Source organism: Neopsephotus bourkii, unplaced genomic scaffold (genome assembly GCF_033783945.1).
Source record: "Neopsephotus bourkii isolate Nb327-2 ecotype Australia unplaced genomic scaffold, CSIRO-AGI_Nbou_v1 NB_1154, whole genome shotgun sequence".
NCBI lineage: Eukaryota > Metazoa > Chordata > Aves > Psittaciformes > Psittacidae > Neopsephotus > Neopsephotus bourkii.
The window spans coordinates 1,174,035-1,193,301 of NW_026901640.1; the positions used below are offsets into that span (position 1 = coordinate 1,174,035).

At 49.8% G+C, this 19,267-nt stretch overlaps 1 protein-coding gene across 30 annotated transcripts in view; it reads left to right on the forward strand.

The window, feature by feature from the left end:
• Window positions 1-19,267, forward strand: part of MSI2 (musashi RNA binding protein 2) — a 212,802-nt gene that overhangs the window by 155,167 nt on the left and 38,368 nt on the right. For all 30 annotated transcript variants that reach the window (XR_009726918.1, XR_009726921.1, XR_009726924.1 and 27 more), the window contains 3 exons: window positions 5,921-6,003; window positions 12,897-13,011; window positions 18,589-18,663. Coding sequence is in view for 23 of the 30 variants with exons in the window: in XM_061363312.1 (XP_061219296.1) it covers window positions 5,921-6,003; window positions 12,897-13,011; window positions 18,589-18,663 (273 nt within the window). In the remaining 7 variants the exon portion in view is untranslated. The remainder of the gene's footprint in view (window positions 1-5,920; window positions 6,004-12,896; window positions 13,012-18,588; window positions 18,664-19,267) is intronic.

Below are 19,267 nucleotides of genomic sequence, written 5' to 3' on the forward strand. Positions count from 1 at the left end.
CTTTCTCTGTTTCAAAGCTTAAGAAACTTAAATGTGGGGAGAAGAGAGGAGGCGTGAAGCAAACACAAATGAGCAGGTCAGGTACTAGGCTGAACACAAAAGGGGAATGGAGCCTGAACTGGTGCTTCCTCATTAGGAGTCAAACTAGATATTCCCATCTTCACCATGGAGTGCGATGGTAGGATGAGAGGAAATGGGTTCAAACTTAAACAGAGAGATTTAGGTTAGATGTAAGTAAGAGATTCTTTACTTAGTGAGGGTGCTGAGGCGCTGGCACAGGGTGCCCAGAGAAGCTGTGGCTGCCCCATCCCTGGCAGTGCTGAAGGCCAGGTTGGACACAGGGGCTTGGAGCAAGCTGCTCCAGTGGAAGGGGTTGGAGCTGGATGAGCTTTAAGGTCCCTTCAACCCAGACTATGTTGTGATTCTGTGGTTCTGTCTGTTGGCACAGCCACTTGTCAGGCAGTGCTAGGGGCCAGTAGGACCACAGGGACCCAGGGCCAAGCTTCATAGTGGAACTGTGCTGGCTGGTTGGGAGTCTGGAGCAGGACAGTGCTGCTGGAGCGTGTTCCATGTATAAGAGGAGGCTGATCCCGCATTAACAAGAGCAGCAGCAGGCGACTATGGGGTTATTCTTGCCTAGCAGCAGGAGTGAGATTTAAGCAGAGCCTGCATCACTTATTGGTACGATGTGGACTATGTAAATCTCTTCCTTTCTCCTCTCCGTGCTCTTGTCTCCTGCCCTTGGTCTTTGGGATTATTGTGCAGGCACAAAAGAGCCCTGGTGATTACTTACTTCCCAGAACCCTTTAAGGAGCTCTCTGGTGCTTTGGTGTGCTATAAATGCAGTAAGAGGCAGTCCCAGCTGCACAGGCCCTGCCGGCTCACCAGACAATACAGACTCAGCCTGGGTGAAGAGGAGCACTGCAGATGAGACAAAGCGACTCTCTCCACATCATCAGGTGACCCCAGGACAGCCTGAGAGCCGAATCAGACTCCTCCAGCTCTTGTCCCAGCGCGTTCCCCCTCCAGAGCATCTTTCCTGGTGGATGGAGAGCCTCTGCTCAGAGCAGCAGTGCCTGCAGCGGGCAGCGGTGTACGTGCCTCTAATGACAGTGGGTTTGGCTCAGGGGTTCCAGTTTGCTCATCAGAGCCCATCAGTGGCTCACCCTGGCATTAACCTGGGTTTAACCTCTCCGATGCAGGATGCAATCACCTTGTTTTCCTTGTTTTAATGCCAGCATAGGTTTGAAAGAGCGAGACCTTTAACCTGGTAAGCTGCTTTCGTGCCATTCTCCTGATGAGTGACGTCCTCTGTGTGTGCAGACGCAGCTGCAGTAGATAACACTGAGCACACAGCTAAACCTCGGGCTGGGGAAAAGTTGCTGCCAGCAAGCACGGGAAAGCAGATATATTTCATAGCAATGGTGTCGTCATCTCGGCTGTATTTTACTGAGGTTGACATAAAACCTCTCAAGTGATGACAAAGGTGTGAAATATAGTTGGTTCGAGTGTGAAAAAACCCAAAATGCAGAACACGGGAGCACTGACATTTGGTATCTCCAGCATGGTTCTTAATATTATTTATGGCTTCTACCCAGTGTTTTTAAAATCATTTTAATCTTTTGATGGTTTCAGTCGTTTTGTCTGAACAATGTTTCTCTTAGTTCTGGAATACCATAGCAGGAAGTGCTGCAGCTGAGCTCTGCTTCACTGCCCAGAGCCATGCACCCTGTGCTGTTCAGCTTTCTTGGCTGAACAAGGCTCTGGATCAAAGGGGCTTCTTGGAGTAACCAAGGTGGGTCAGAGGATGTCCCCTGCGCCGCTGGATGTCAAGTACCTGGGTTGTGGCTCTAGGCTTATTGTAAACATTTTTGGGGGACTCAGGGTTATTTGGATGCTTGGGACTATCTTGCCTTGTGCTAAGAAATAACCAGATTTTCCCTCCCCTGTGAATAATGCTGTTTCCTAGTGAAGAAATCCCCTTTTGTGAGTCACCATTGACAAAGCCTCGTTCTGCAGGCATCCAGCCCTAAAGGGACCTGGTCTGTAGGGTACCAAGGACCTTCAGCTTGGGGTACTTCAACTGAAGACAGCTGCATCCTCTGGTAACTGACCCCAAGTATTTCAGGTTCTCAGTAGCAGATGAGTGAGTAAAAGAAGTCCAGCTGAAGCAGTGGCCTCCTGTTCACTGTGTGTTGCTGTGGGCAGGAGCAGTTCCACAGCTGGACCAGGCTGGAGCAGACCTGGGATGCTGGAATGAGCCCTCCTCTCACCAAAACCTGCTGCCATGGGAGGCAGAGAGGTTGGACTGGATGGAGACAGCAGAAGTGCCCAGGTAGAGCAAACCCTCTCCCTTTGGAGATCATCCCATTTGGGCTCAGGAGGATCCTTGTGCATTGTCTGGGTGCTTGGCAGTGCCCATTAACCACCAGATGAATAGAGTGAAATGATTCCATTTTCTGAGCCAATGCTAAAGGAATGGTTTGAAACTGAAGGTCAGAAATGCAGGTCTCAGCTTCCTTCAGTGATCAGGTTTGGCTTGAAGCCTCTCGTTTGGGGGGCATCCGTTTGCCTCTTACTTTATTTTTTCCCTCTTCTTTGTCTTTTCTTGTACAGCAAAGATTATTCAAATGAATATTCAGTTTTATTCATTTGAATAAAAACCCCAACCGTTTGACTCTGTTAAATGCTTATCTCTTAAATAGAGCTTGTTAGCTTCCAATAATAGCTTCATTCAGAAGGATGCGGTATAATTTCATTTTTAAATGGGTGCTCCTTGACAACCGGAATCCTATTTCTGTCACCATTTTAAAGAGCCGCCTTTGTTTTGTGTTAATCTTTTTCATACACTTTCCCAGAACCATTTTTTTGTTGTTGACTCTTAGTACCTCTCAGCAGAAATAATTGTCTGCTCAGTCCAGGCAGGTTCCTGAGAGTTTGGGTAATTTCAATCGAGCATGTATTCATTATGCTAACTAATAAGGCATGCATGCGGTGATGTGCGTGTGTGTGTGTGTGTGTGTGTGTGCAACTATTACAAGTCAAGTATTACACCTATTGCAGTCTGAGTCAAAAAGTGACCCATTGCCCATCACTTTCATGAAGTTTTTCAGTCTGGGGCATATGATTTCTTGGGGAGTGTTTGTTGAAGGAGTGATGGCATCTCTTGAATCGCATCCGATGGGTTTGAAGTGCCTGTATGTGTGTAGATTAAAATCCTCTGGTTGCTTCCCAAGCAGTGAAGCTGTTGGTAATAGTAAAGGTAAAATACCTTAAGCCTTTGACTATGGATGGAGTGCCCCATGTGCTGCTGGAAGGAATAAAAGATAGAGTTGGGTTTCCTTACAGACCCCATCCCATGATTTTCCTTGCCAAGCCAGCTAGACTGGCCTGTGTGGAAGTGACATTGATCTTCTAAAGACCTGCAAATGAGTGTGGACACCTAGGGGTTGTTATTTGATTCTTGTGCTGAAATCTGTAATGCGGAAAGCTGGGTGGGTATCCGATGTAATCAGACAACTAATTCCTTGATAAACCTGTGTTTAAGCCATATGGAGTGGGATGAGAACGGGAAACTTCTTTCCTGAGTCCAAATGTGTAATGACTGCAGTGGGCTTTCTGGCGGTGGTAGGCATATTAAGGCTAATCTCCTCTAAATTCCCTGTCTCCCTTCCATCCTGGCACTGAGACCTGCCTAAAGTTGAAAGAGAAAGCCCTCAACTGCAGAACTCGCTAATGAGCTGCTAATGATGAAGATGTTGCTGGTGCTCGAACAAGTAATGACTTGTAGCCCTGGACCGGTCCCATTGCTGGTCCCTGGCGAGGTGCCGGTCCCAGCTCCAGCGCCGTGTGCTCCGGGATTCCTGGGATGCCGTGTGCAGGCAGTTAACCACAGACATTCTGTTTAACTATGGGTCTGTGTCAGGGAGGTTTAAATGGAGTAATTTAGAAGGCAAATGAAGGACTGGGGTTAAGTAAAATACTTCAAGCTGCTACGTGCTTTAAGTGCAAAGGAAAGCAGTGTTCTGAGTGCTGGGGTTGAGCCTGATGTGCTGCCGGGTGATGTGCTGTGCTGTGGGGGAGCTCTAGAAACCATTTCTGGTGGGTTTTCCCCCAATAAGAGGGTCCAAAGAGGGATGGAAGCATTCCCCGTAGCTACACGTACTGTGCATTCCCAAACAACGTGTCTGGGAGCTGTTCAGAGCTCACCTTGAAATGTACTTCACAGCTTCCAATATTGTAGCCTGCAAAATACATCTTGTACCTGTAGGTTGCTAAAAAAAACCAACCCTTCTAGTTTAATATTTCTGCTGTGCCCCACTGCAGCAAATGTGTGTGTTTAGAATGATGAAGTACTGCTTTGGGACCCTGGCACAGCAAGTACGTGTCGCTGGGCACATACTGGGAGCACTGGGTCTGCTGGGGGGAGCAGGTTGCTGGTGCTAATTGCAGATGAATTGTCTATAGCAAAGTGGGCTGGAGATGAGGGTTCACTGCTGTCTTCCCAAACAGCTGGGGGACTGGGATGGGCAGCGGATGGATGGACATGCAGATAGGAGACAGCAAAGACAAACTGCTCTAATGCTGTGCATGGCTGAGTGGAGGGATGCTCACAGTGCAGAGCTATCTATGGAACACATGGACAATAACACTTGGAAACGTTGGATTCCTACCCCTTTTCCGGGAGTAAGGGGTGCTGCTGGGGATGCTCCAGCTCTGCTCCTTTGGCTGGGAGCCTGGGGTGAGGAAGACATCAGGTGCTGTTCCACCAGTGTTGGAAACAGTGCTGGGATCTCCCCCGTGGGCGTTCCCAGTGCAGTCTGGAGGCTGAAGTTCATCTTGTGGTCACATCTTTAAGATTTCATTAGCTCCATTGGTGTCAGTGTTGACTCCCGCATCAAGCCTTTGCCGGAGATGTAGCACATTGGCTTGGTTTTTGTTTGGGAGCTCGGTTGTTATTTTCTGCTCAGGAACATGACTGCAGAGCTGGGGTGGGCTGCCAGGTTTCTTTCATGTGGCCCCAGCAGAGCAAATCCCATGTACAGCTACAGGCAGGCAGCAGGCATCAAACGGCCCTAAACCAGCCCAAATCCAGGGCTCCTTTGAAGCAGCAGCAGAGAAGAGAGGAATTATTAGATCAGAGGCCTTCAACGTAATGGTTTCTTGGAGGCCTCAGGATGTCCTGATGAGGTATTAGAGGAAGTCATTCAGGAAGAAAGGGACAAATAACCACCTCCGGAGCGCGCTGCCCCATGGGGCCGGCTGCATCCGTGCGGATGGAGCTGCTGTGCCTGTGCTGCTGGCCCCAGCACTCAGCAGTGGGGACCTTTGGTGCCCCATCAATGGAAGCACAAAGTGCTGCTGCCTATGTGGGGAAGCATTGGGGTGGGATTTTCCTTGCCTCTAAACGAGGAATCATCTCCTGTCTTGCTGTATTTTTATTTCTTTGGGTCTCGTAATGAGTGAGCTCTAATGGAGAGGTCCTGTGGAATTAAACAAGAGATAAAATCAATATGGTTCCATAGAAATATAATTGGGTTTTGTCGAGATTGCTCTTAAAAACCTATAAGGTGTGAAAAAAAAATATGGCCTTATTGTAGTTTCTGAGCCATCATGTAACTGGGGTGTAACTATCCATTAAATTCTGCAGGATGGATCAAAAAATCCATATGGAGGTTTTAATTCTCCATTAAATCCTATGGAAGAGCTGGAACAGAACCATATTCATTTTCCTAGAGACAATGCTTCTTCCCTCCATTAGTCTGTAGCAAGTTCAGCAGCAGCTCCATAGACAGGAGGTGTATTTCTATATCCATATATAAACTTTTCCCAGCTCTCTAAGTGATGCTTTACTGGGATGAAATTGGACTTAACTCGTGTTTTTCTTTCCCCCTCCCCTCTTTGTTTCTTTCTCAAACAGGATTTGGCTTCGTAACTTTTGAAAATGAAGACGTGGTGGAAAAAGTCTGTGAAATCCATTTCCACGAAATCAATAATAAAATGGTGAGTTGGGGTTGTCCTGCAGTGCCCATGGTCACAGACACGTGCCACGCTGGGGGGTGGCCCTTTGGGACAGCCTCCTCCATGAGGTTCACTGGGTGTCAGCACACTGTGGCTGATGCTGCCCTGGTGCTGCTGCTGGACCCTATCCCCTGGGAAGTCATGGCTTTGCCATCAAGCCACAATCAGTTTCCAGGCCCAGGCCAGGAGTGGAGTTTCTCCTAAGTGACACTCAGGTCCCAGGTTGCGGGTTGCCCTGTCAGTAAAGCCACTGCACCAGATGAAGAAGGGCGTTTGTGTTTCAGTTGATGCAGTAACTTTGATACTTTCAGCTAAAATACTCTTTTTTCCCTTTGTCAAAACATCCCCTGCTTCTCCAGTGTGTATTCAGATATGCATTGTATATTGGTCTGATATGTGTTCACAGACTTTAAATTCGATAATAGAGCTTTTAGTGTGGATAAGATCAAAGCAATCTCCTTGGCATATGCTGGAGGCCTGATCCAATATTTGACTTGCTAATTTTTCCCAGGGCACCAAAATAATATTCCTCATATTGTTCCTTACTGCAATATGCATCAGAAATAAAAGGAAGGGTCCCCTTGGCAAGCTGAGAGGTGGGATGGCAGGGCAGGGCTGGGGCAGTTCCCATCTGGCTCCATCTCGGATGGGTACCACAGGCTTTGCCTCTGCCCTGTCCAAGCATCTCGCTGCTTCCCTGCCTGCCACCAGCGATACCTCGCCTGAGACACGTGTGGGTTGTGGAGGGGGCTCATTTCCCTATATAGAGTTACTAAATGCTGATTAATCTGCCTTAAAATAAACCACAAAGAACAAACCCCAGCCACCCCCACAACATATAGCCGACAGACCCAGCAACAGAGTATTAACACCCAGAATGTGAATGTAGGTAAGATTGTCACTCAAGAGGGAAGAGCTGCAGCGCCACACTCCAGGGTACTCCTACTGCTTCATCACGGGTGGGTGCATGTCACATCACACTGTGTGGGTTTGGTTACTTCACACAACAAGGCTCAGCCTCCCCCTGGTACGAATCAGTGCTGCCCGGTATTGCCCTGGCGAGGAGCTGGATGGAGGATGCTGGTGTATCCCAGCAAAACCAGTGGCAGCAGCGGGGCAGGACCCGTTGTTTGATGCTTCATAACAGGAACTGCACTCGTGCGTGGTAAAACTCATGTTGGCACAGCCCCGTTAGGGGAGGAGTGGTGGGAGGATTTCTTCCCAGATGCAAGGCTCCCCGGGAAGGTGGCAGCAGTGCAGGGAATGCGGAGGATGCGACAGGGCAAAAGCACTCGAGGAACATCACAAAGAGCCAGAGAAACAGCGTGGGCTGTTGGTGTTCTGTTGTTGTGGGTCATTCAAGCGTGCCTGCTTGGTACACGATCCAGGTGCCAGGAGGCTTTGAGCGTTCTCCTCTTGTCACTTCTTCTACAGCAGTAATTTTAAAGCAGCCCACGAGGGAGGAGATGAGACACGATCCTGTCTTGGGACTGACTCATCGTCTTGCTGATGTGTCTGCAGATGAATTACCAAACCCATGCAGGGCCGGGAGAGCTTGTGCAGGCATGTGTGACCGGGAGCTGGTGCAGATGGCCAGAGGTGACACATAACCTGGCTGGGGGTTAGGGATAGGCACTGCCGGACCTTCCACAGCGCCCTTGGAACCTGACCACCCTGGCTTCATTTTTAATATGTCCTCCTCTAACACTGAGCTGCGATGGGGACGGGTTCCAGCTCGAGGTGATGAGGTTTGCTCAGTGGGATAGGACAGGGATGCTCCATCCCCATCCCTGGGCTGCTCAGATGGAGCATCTGCAGCTCCATGGGTACCCGTTTGCCTGGCGTTTGCTCCTCCTCATCTCCTGAACGCTGTCATTTCCCAAACCATGGGGGCAGGCAGAGAGTATTGGGGCTGCTGTTGTGCAGGAGCCTATTTCTAGCCTCCCGTCTCCCTGGCAGGCTATTTTTAGCATTCTGCTTCTGTTGCCATCTGTAAAGCTTAGAATGTCAAATGTAATATTAACCGAGCAGTGTGAAAGTGAAAAGAAAATGCCAGCGAGGTATTTAATAAATGAAACTTGGAATTTACGTGGGACGGCAAAGATGCTCTCCAAACACTGCAGGGAGGGGGAACAAATAGAACTCAACCAAGCTATCCCCTGAATATAGTTGCTTTGATGCGAGGAGAGTGCTTTGCAAAGAGAAACCTGGTTTTCTAAAGGGGTGCAAAAGCAGCTGGAAAAGAAACAGGATGGAGTAATTTGTTTGCCTTCAGATCCCACTGTGATGGAGTGCTTCACATCATGGGTATAGTGGGATAAGTGCTGGTGAGCAGTGTGGTGAGCCCGGGCACTTGCATGGAAGTTGGGATTTAGAGTCAGACTGTGGAGCAGCTGATTAAGGTGCTAGGCTGGTTTAAACGAGGTTTGGATGCTGCACAGCACCTGTGGCTGTTTCTCACTCTCACGGTGGGGTTTGTGGGGCTTTTTGGTGTGGGTTTTGTTAATGCATCAGGCTTCTCCCTGGACTGGAAGCCTTCACTGTGTGCTGATGCTGTAGACATATGTATCACACACCACGTGCCTTTGGGTTTTCATCCATATACACTGTAGTCTAAGGCACCTCCATCCCTGCAACCAGCTTGTTGCGTGGCAGGGTGTTGTGGGAGAGGTGTGTGAACAGTGATGTGAAGAGGCTGATGGTCACAGTGGTGGGTGCTCTGTACAGGGCTCATTGCAGCGAGGGTGACAGGACCCGGTGCTGGGCAAGCGGGTACCCAAGGTGTCACTTATGTCTGTGGTGCTAGGGAGAGGCTGGAGGTGCTTTGGAAACCCGCCTGTCAGCTGAAGGACACTGCAGACCTCTTGCAGGTTGGATGCATTCCTATAGCGTTGTCTTCAGTGTGCTTTAAGTGACACCACTCCTGAGCTATAGAGTGACGCTGTCCTTGCCAGGTTCTCCAAGGGTGGCTGGGTCCTGCAGGACAAGGAGGAGCTGGCTGCTCTGGGGACAGAGTGAACTGATGAGCCTCAAGAAGCTCTTGCAGACTCTGCTCACCCATCGCTGCTGACTTCTCTTACAGCCTGAGGACATGACATCCCATTGTCCCTATGCCACCTTCGGCGATGATCTAATGCATGTGTTTAAATACACTTCTAACATTTCTTCTGTTTCTGGTGTAGCCCTGCCTTTGCAGCAGGACTGCCTGAATACTGATTTCTCTGCTAGGGGAGGGATAGTCTGGGCTGGAGTGGACATGGTGTCCCCAAGGTAATCGAGTCTCAGCTAACTGTGAACCGCACGTTGCTGGCAAGACAAAGTTGCCTTGTCTTTGGGTGGTAAAATGGGGGTTTTGTGCATTGTGAATACAGGAGCATTCTGCTTCCCTCAAAATAGCCCAGGTTTCCTTGGGAAGCTTTAGCCATGGGGGTTTGAGACATCCTGGTGCTGAGAGCTGACAGCCTGTTTTGTTGCACTGGGTATAAGAGGCTTTTCACTCCCCATCTCAGCCGTCCTTGGTTCCAGTGGCTTTGACTGCTCGGCTTCACGCAGGAGTACCCCAGTGGAACGTTCATTCTCCAAAGTAGACTAAACAAAAATAGTGAATTTTACTTTCCCTGCCTTATTTTATTTTCTTAGCCTTGGAGTTAAAACTTTCTTTGTTGGGCTGCTCAGGCGAGGCACATCCCTCGTGCAGGGGAGGTGGGGAACCTGGAATGTATGAAGATGGACAGAAATGCTGCACTGGGAGTTTGTGCAAGACCCAGATTTATGTACGGGGAGCCCACGTTGGGCAGGCTCTTGGGGGTGATCATGTACAGAGCTGAGCATGGACTCGTGAATCCAGGTGTGTTCCCTCTTGTTGCACATCCCGGCACACTGTGATGTCCCTGCTTTCTCCAGGGTTTTACCCTCATGGCTGTGTGATGGTTATGGGCATCTCCATCCCATGCCCCATAAAGGAGAGGGATGGCTTCTTGCACAAAAGCAGCCTGGCCCCTATTTTTCCCCTTTTCCTGCTCTTTTGGTGTAGAGACACCATCCAAACCCACCACATTACCCACTAACGTGGGGCTGCACCTCCTGTTGCTGCTTTTCCCCTGTTTGCCGATGGAATGGTGCTTGAGCAGCTTCTGAAGAGCCCCCCCAAGGCCTGGCATTGCTCAGTGGGGAATGTAAAAATCTCCCCAAGATGTGCTGCCAAGGATGGGGTCATGCAGCCCCTTCCCAAGGGATGGCATTGAGGGACAGGGCTTCTTGCATTTCATCCCTCCCAGGAGGGAATGGTCTCTGTTGGGTAACAGAGAATATTTTTGCCCTCGGTATGGGGTAAATGTGTTTACAGAGGATTAGGAATTATTTTTCTTCCCTACTGGTGACTTTTCCTTCCCCTTTAAATCCCAGGTAAAACTCCTTTGCAGCTCACTGCCATTCCCTTTATATCCCGTGTGCTGTGAAAATCACAAATCACGCTGGTCCTTCAGAGAGCAGGGCTAGGCTGGTCCGTGGCTGCAGAAGCTCATTACTGGGTTATTGTTTCTAACGGTGCTAATCCAAACTTCATTTTCCTGTTAATTGTCACTGGAGCCAGGCTGGATTGGTTTTGTCATCCCGGCTGTCTGCAGCACGAGGTGTAACCAATGCTGCCACGGTGCTCCCAGCGCTGGCCAGCCCAGAAAGATGCAGTTGTGAAATGAAATGACACACTTGTGGTGCTGCAGAGATTAGATGGGCTACTCCTGTGCAGTGACCCCAACGTGATCCCAAATAAGGGAAGGACAGTTTGAGGCAGTGTTGTCTTGGTGAGAGGAGGCTGGTGCTGGTGCTCAGCCTTTGAGCTTGTGTGTCCTGGAGCTCTCGAGGTGGTTGATGGAGAGGGCTGTGGGGCTTCTGGAGGAGGCACACAGCCCCATTAAGCTGAAAGTCAACCATCAGGGCTCAGGCCTAAGGCTTCCTGGGAAGCTGTGAAGGCTTCATCCCTATAAGACAGTGATGGAGCTGGGTGCTAAGCACACATATCAGCACTGTGCTTGTCCCCATCCCTGCTCTGACAGCAGCACCTCCATGTGCATCATTGCATGGAAGTTTCCTTTCCTTTCTTTTTCTCTTTTCTCTCAATATTGGGGCTTAGGAACCCTGTGGGGCACCTTGGGGGTCTCCATTGCACACTCAGTAGTGTGTCTGTATGGAATCTGTATGTGTGTGTAGGGGGTAGGAGTGATGTGCAGGTTGGTGACCCTGCCAGGAGGATGCACTGATCCTCACCACAGCCCTTGCTGGGGTGTTTCTCTCCCAGAGGTCTTGCTACCCCAACAGCACTGAAGAGGAGGCAGAGAAAACCCTTGTCCCCCTCTGCTCTTATCCCACTGCCTCCTGCAAGGATCCAAACTCTTCTTGGCAGAGAAATGGTGAAAGAGGAACTCCAGAAGAGTTTTGCTTCGAACTTCACTGCGTTGGGGCAGTTTGTGTGCAAGAAGAGTGTGTTTTGACAGCATTGGCAGGGTCTGAGCGTTGTAGCTTCAGGAAGTGTTGCCAGCAAGTGGAGTAAATACGGTCTGTGGAGATGTGCAGCAGGGAGGGAGGAGTAGGTGGTTTTGTTTAAAATCCTCCCATTACAGGCAGTTAACCTTTATGGTACCTAAATGAAAATTGTATAAACCTGGAATTTCCACTGATCAGGTTGCCTAGGAACAGGCGGTTGGTTTTCATAAGACAATGAACACACAGTCACTGATCGGGCTATTAGGCACCTATTATCCTGCATCCCGGCTTTGCCTGGGGTGTTGCCTGCTTGTGCGAGTGATGGAGGTGATACAGGAGGCACAGAGAGCAGGCCCATTCCCAACCCCTTGCCTGCAGGCTGGTGATGATCCCACTCTGGCCAGGCAGGGATGGGGGGTACCTAAATGGGAAAAGAGGATTCAAGAACTGATTGAAGAGCAAAATTAGAACCTCTGCATTCAGGGTAAGACCCTTAACCTCAGACCAGCAATTCTCATTGTGCCAACCATACAGATGGGGCAGGCAGCAGCTTGGAGATTCCCTGCATCCCATGCAGGGCTGCACTGTATGCCTGCACGTTTTCCCTTTGCTCAGAGCAAGGTGTAGAGCCATAGAAATGGGTTGGGATAACTGGTTAGTTCCAGAGCAGCTTACTGGCACAGAGGCAGTCTGGTTGAGGGGGCAGCTTGGTGGTGCCGGAGCTGGAAACCATGGGAAAGTGCTTTATTTCTCCCTTTCCCTGCCCAAGGAAAGGCTGGGAACCATGACCTGGTGGGGTTGCTGGCTCCTGGGTGTCCTGGTGCTGGCTGGGCTGGATTGCAGTCTCTCCCAAGGCATTGGTGGAGACTCGCGATTGCTTTGAGTGGCATTAAGCAACTTCAGAAGGCAGCAGGAGTAAGTGGAAGTGAAAGAATGCAGAGCATTTATTAATAGGGTTTACAGAAATTTTCTGCTGGGTAGAAATATCGATTCTTTATTCCTATTTTAAAAGGAGCTTTTTGTAATGATCACCAAGAGTCATTTTCTGTTATCGATTGCAATAGAGCTGTGCTGGAGACCTCCCTCCATTCATTCCACTCCCGCGAGTACCATTGAGAAGGGAACACAGCCCAGGTTTTCCTTTCAGGAACTTCTTAAATCAGCACTTCTGTCATCTTTCCAGTGGGGTTTGCTCTGTGTGTTTAAAGAGACATACACGTTTGCTCTTTTAAATCCGTTTGCGCTGTTCTTAAAGTTCACCGTAGAGGGGGGAGGCGGTGTGGGGAGGCAGATGCTAAAAATAAACCTCCCACCCCCTTAAGTAGATCAGTTCTGCATTTGACATTTACATGGAATTCATTTGCATCTCATTTGTACATGTTTCTGCTCAATAGGTAGAATGTAAGAAAGCACAACCTAAAGAAGTGATGTTTCCGCCAGGGACGAGAGGAAGGGCACGTGGATTACCGTATACCATGGACGCTTTTATGCTAGGGATGGGAATGTTGGGTAAGTGCCGTGGCCACCACACGTCTCCCGCAGCCAGCAGCTCCTGTGTTGTGTCTCTCCCTGCTTCCTGAACCCTTCAGCCATAGGGGTGAGCAGATCCCTGCACCCGCATGGGTGCGGGTCTAGGACTTCAGTAGGGATGGAGTGGGGAGAATGATCCTGTCTGTGGTAAATGATTAACTCCCCCCCCTCCCCCTCCTGGAATACAGACATTTGCATTTAAATGGCTGTTTTAAAGATGCTGTTTTACTCTTCCTGGCAAAAATAGAATGATGAAAGACGCAGGGTGTTCATTCTGACTAAAAATGATCTCTCCCCTCCTTTAGAGGAATTGAGTCACACATTATTCCCCTTCTTTTAAAGGTATCTCTGACAGCTCAGCATCAGTAATTGAAAATCCTGCCGGCTCCTCCATGGCCTGCAGGATGGGAGAGCAGGGAGGAGCACAACAGTGCAGGGCGCAACAGTAATTACAAGTTTGAAGGCGATGGAATGGTATTTTAGTCCAGACTATTGTGTCCAGGAAATACTAATTAAATGGGATAAATGATATTTAATGGCAACATTCTATTTGTGCACAAGGTCTGCTTAGTTACAATTGGTTCTCATTTGTTTCTGCCTAGGTAGTTCTTCTTTCTTTATAATGTGACAACCTCTTGATGCTCCCTCCTCAGATTTGCTAAGCCAGAATGCTGCTGATCCATTGCCAATGTACTTTTGTACAACCCCCATGCATTTTCAACCTCCTGCTCTATTTGTATCACTGGACTGTCCCTTGGTTGTCACCCTCTGTTTCCATAAGGCGTGCATGAACAAGAGGGCATCTGGAGGTGTTCCCAGGCAGAAATGAGCCTTTCCCAGGCTGGTGTCTCTCATATGTAGCCTCTCTGCAATGCTTTGAGTTTTCTGTCCTGGGTTTAGATGATCCCAGAAGCCTGAGCATAAAAACCAGCCTTGAAAGCTGGTGCTTGGTTGTCCTGAGCTCTGCCAAGCAGGTTGAGATGAGCTGGCTGAGATGCTGGAGGATCCCAAAGCTCCTGGAGTGAGCATCAGGTCAGAGGAGACCGTTCTATGAGGACCAGGCTGTTACACTGAGGCACCTGACTTCAGGCCTTGCTTGATTTCATAGGGAAAACTTCCCTGCCTTATTTGCTTTATCTCTGAATTAATAGTGCTTCTGTTCGCGTGGCTGGAGCGATCCATTTCAGGGATGCGTAATTCAGTTACTTCCACTGATCATCTATTTTTCTGTCCCCACAGTCCACCACCACCCTGCCCCATAGTGTTTGGAAATCGCATTTTATGGTTAAAATATTTATCTTGTCTTCATCAGCCTGTGATTTGGTGGCCTGCATGTTCCAGGGTGCTGGAGCATAGGCACTTCATTGCTCTTGTTTCTCTGTCTTTACCACTCGCGGTGCCTGAGGTTTGGGGTAGTGAAGGTGGTGGAGGAGAGAGCCCAGGTCACCCTGAGCAGGTCAGAAGGCCCAGGGCAGGATCAGTTATCCACACACCACAGGCAGAGCAGCCTCAACCCTTCTCCCTCCAGCCGGGCAAGGAGTGAATGGAGCCAGAGTCCACCCCAGTGACCTGAAGGGAAAATCCAGTCCTTGGTTGCAGTGTGATTCCCACCAGGATGCTGCACTGGAAAAAGATCATTTCAAGCCATAAAAAGCAAGAGAAGAAGCCCTCAGCGAGCAGATCTGCATCTGCACAGAGCCAACAATTGGGGTGCCCCTGTCCCATTGCAATGGGGTGGGTCAGGTCACCCCAACCAGCCCTGCTCCGGCCAGTCTCACAGCACACTGGTTTGATTGCAAATCAGGGTGACTTGCTCAGAACTAATGATTGATTCATGTTGAAGGCCAGATGCTTCATTATCTGCTCGAGCTGTTTTTTTCATCTTCCAAGTTCCTGCTTTGCTACAGTGGCACCGTGTTAAATAATTGAGTGCTGAACAAGGAAATCACAACACACAAAAGCAAAGCTGTCTGGATGGCCATTATAAAGCCCCGTTTTCAAAGGCTACCTCCAAGTGTTGGGAAGGGCGATGATGGGCAGCGAGCCTGAATTGCTCCTTCCCAGGCCCTGAAGCTGCTCGAGGTAGGGCCCCATCCCAGAGGGAGAGGGGGGTAATTAACCCATCAAGTGATGAGATGCACAAAGTAATGTCCCACCGGAGGCTGCGTCTGCTGTAGCCAAGGATCCCGGGAGGCTGGTGCCAGCCCTGCCCCATTCCTCCTTTGCTGGACTGAAACAGAGCGACTGGGGCTGCTCTTGGAGGGTTTTTATACCTGTTTCCAGAAGCCCTTGTTCAAGGTCACCTTCTCCAGATGCTGCTCATGGGCAGAGGAGGGAATGGCAGGAAGGAACGCACAAGACAGCCCGAAGGAAAGAGCGGGGAGCGGCTCCCTCCGAAGCTATTAAGGAAGTTGGTCTTTTTCATTAATCACAGCCTCCCCGAGGAGCCTGCAGCAGCCGGGGTCTAAAGGTGCGTAGGCAGCCGCTTCTGCGGTGATTTGGTTGATTGGAACAAAATTAAAGTGTTCTTGTGAAAGGATTTTCTGACTCGGAGAGCGTGGGCAGGCTCAGCCTTTTGCCAGGGCTGCTCCTGGGCTGTCTCCGGCTCTGTCTGCTGCTGGGACACGCACAGGCTCAGGGAAGACCAGGGGCATCCGTGAGCCACTCTGCATAAAGAACAAGCTGGCGTGGGTTCAGTTCCAGGACCTCTGTCTCCCTGGCAGCCCACCCGGTCTGAAGAGCTGCTCCCCAGTGCCAGGGATGCTGGTGAAGAGGCCCCGTATCCCTCCTCACAGGCGACACACATCTGCGGCTGAGTGGGGGATGTCCACTGGTCCAGAAGCTTGCCGTGTGCCCAGAAGCCTCACGTCTGTCACCCAAGGGCATGCAGGTGTCACTGCATTGCCCCACTGCTTTTTGCCCCTCCATTCAGGACTGCAGACTTGGAAAATGAGAGAAAAGAAGGCAACTGAGGAGCAAGGATAATAGGAGTTGTCTCCGTCTCCCCTCCCAGCTGAAGCAGCTCCCTGTGGGACGTCATAGTTGCTGTTAGGGGGTTCAGCTCTGGAGGCAGCTGAAGCACTGCTCAGTCTGAGCTGGGGCCCCACAGGACTCACTTCTTCTGGCAATGGGCGTCTCAGACCTGCTGGTGTTTAGTATTAAAGTTGGGCTCTCTTTAACTTGCAAACCCCTCCAGGGACAGGAGCACTCGGCACGTAAAGCTTACACTCCTGGACAGCCGAAACAGCAGCTGTATGAACACCAGATTTCAGGTCTACCAGGCTCCTTCTATCACTGCTCAGCAGAGCAGGCTCTGCGTTACTGCACACAGTCTAGGTAGGCTGAACTCATGCATAAAAGAAGCTTGTGCCCTTCAAAGAAAGTCATTCCTTTTTTCCATCAGGCTGTGTTTAATAGAGTAGCAGCTGCCTCTGAGGCAGGATTCGGGATGGGGAGCCCTGCGTTAGCACTGGATTCCTGGGGGCTGGCACAAGTCAGTGACCCCCCAAGCTCCCACAGCAGCACCTGCAAACACAGCCTCAGCTTTGCTCTTTAATTCCCATGGAGCAGGAGACAGGTCAGCTTTGGAGGGGGTGGGATAGAGGGGTCAGGAGTACAGCTCGGGTCTCCTGTCCTCCCAGGACCCTTACCCACCAAGAGCATGATGGGCTGAAGGTCACCCAGCCTGCAGGGTGGTGCCTCGGGCCTGCTGCCGCTGGGCTCAGAGGCAGGAGCTGGGTGGAAGTGGTGCTGGGAAAGCAGGTTTGGTTGATGGTTGGAGTTCAGGAGGGTCTCACTTTGGAGGAGGTAATCCAGGCCAAACTTGGGGGTTTGGTGTAGCAGCAAGGGATGATTAGAGATTGATCATTCCCCAGGACTACTGAAGCGACTGAACTGCTCGGTGCCCAGTGCAGGATGAGAGAATGGCATCTAATGGGAGTGGTGGGTAGGTCAGCGTGGCCATAATTTGGCTTGATGAAGCATCCACACGGGCATGGTGTTAATGCGCTATTGATATTCAGCCAGGCAATTTCCCCTGCGCGGCTCAGGCTCTGACTCGTTAGAGCAGAGCTGGGCACTGCAGCAGCAAATGAAGAGGAAAATTGAAGTAATGTTGTATTATAAATTTATGATTTCATCTGCCCGACCTCGAGCGCGCGGAGTGCAGGTGATGCAGGCGGGAGCCCCCCCAGGCAGCGCTGCCACCAGCATCCCGGCGTGGATGCATCCTGCACGCCACTGCCGGCTCCTCAAGGTGGTTGGATCAGACCAAAACTTTGTGGTTTCCACTTGGAGAGGACAGAGGTGTTCTTGCTGGTGGGGCTCTCAGCGCTGCCTGCTCGGCAAACAATCCATTTATCAATACTGTTCTTTAAAGAAGGAGGAGGAAAGATCTGTAAAGCTTAACTCGGAAAGAGCTGATTTAATGACAGAGGTGATTAATTTCTAAGGGAATCCAGCTGCTGAGCTGTGAAATAAATAAGCAGGGGCTAAGCAGTGTGTACACAGCGCTGAAAGCCGCCGCGTGCTGTCCGGGATGGCGGGGCTGCTTTCCCCTGGCACCGCTTAATCCCATAATCAAAATTCATCCAAGCATTTTTATCTTCCGGTTTTAGGTTATGATTAATAGTGCATTCTGTGTATGGATAAATCTCATCAGGAGCGGAGGGACTCGCAGCGGCAGAAGAATAGCTGTGTGATGTAGGAGTGGATTAAAGAAGAAATAAAAGCAGAGATAGGAGACCCCCCAGAAGAGCCGCTCGGCTGCTAAACGTGTGCCTGGGCTCCAGTGGTTTGGGTTGGAAGGGACCTTAAAGCTCATGCAGTTCCCCACCACAGGAAGGGACACCTTCCACTAGAGCAGGTTGCTCCAAGCCCTGTCCAGCCTGGCCCTGGTGCTGTAACTCGAGCATCTTTATTAAGCGGTGTTCTCATGATAAAGCTCAAAAGCTGCCCGAGGTTGGATGTGTTTCTGTGCCTGTCTCACAAGCACTTCTCATGGCTGGGTTTTTAGCTTCCTGAAAAATTAAAAGCTCTTTGACTCCCCGGCTCATTGCTGTGGCTGCCTCCAACTCTTGATGTGTTAACTGTTGTCCTTCACACTCCCGGGATAAAGAATTACTACTACCTTAATCTCCAACTGTCAATAGCTCTGAAGCAAAGTACATTCATTGTAAGCTCTCCAAATGTCAGAGCAAACCTGTGTTATGTGTTTAGCCTTAGCATTTGGCATTTACTCTTCCAGCTAACAAGTATGCACAGTCCTTGGACTTGAGATACCAAAGTGCATGTTAATTACCTGAGTGACAGGTCTCGTGCACAGAGCCCAGCAGTTAGCGAGCAGGGAGGGCAGCCAGCTCCAGGGGTTTCTGTTGAAGATAATACCCAAGCCTTTGGCAGCTTGGCATGAGCAGAATAAATCTGGGGGTTTGATACCTTCGGTAGCATCGCCTCACCCATCCTCCATGTCATTTTGCATTGTATTTAACAACAAAAAAACCCTTCATTCATCTTCCAACTTCTCTTTCTTTCTCTCTTTTTCTGCATTTGATCAAGGTTACCCAAATTTTGTTGCAACGTATGGCCGAGGATATCCTGGATTTGCCCCCAGTTACAGCTATCAGTTCCCAGGTATGTACCTTTCATTTCCAGATTTACTTTGTTCCCCTCTTTCCTTCCTTTTCTTCTTTTTCTCCTATCTTTTTAACTCCATAGCTGCAAGCTGAGAAAGGCAAGTCTGCAGGGAGCATCTCACACACCAGCAGATCTTCTTGCTGTTTTAAAATAGACATCTATATATACATCCTTTAAATCCATTTTTTGCTAACGTGTAAATTGGTACTGGTTATTTGAAAACAAACTTCTTAAAACATACAGCAACAGAGATAATTTAAGAGCTATTACTCTCCCTTTGATGGGTTTTTCCTTTCATGTATATTATAGAGATAGACGCACAAATTCACACACACATTCCCATTCTGTCCTCTGGTAAGTGTGTATTCATTACAAATGCAGTCTTGGAGTGTAAATCCAACCTTCCTGTGTTCTTTATCGATACCTCTGGTGTCCTTCACAGTTTCTAGCCGTGTGCTGATCGTTCAGTTTGGCTCTGGTTTGGTTTGCCTCTTTCCTTGCTGTGGCTGCCAGCAGCCGCAGCAGTGGGGCCGAACTGGGGCTGAACACCCTCATGGTGTCCTTTAGGGTGGGTGAGGATGTGGAGGGATGCTCGGCTCTA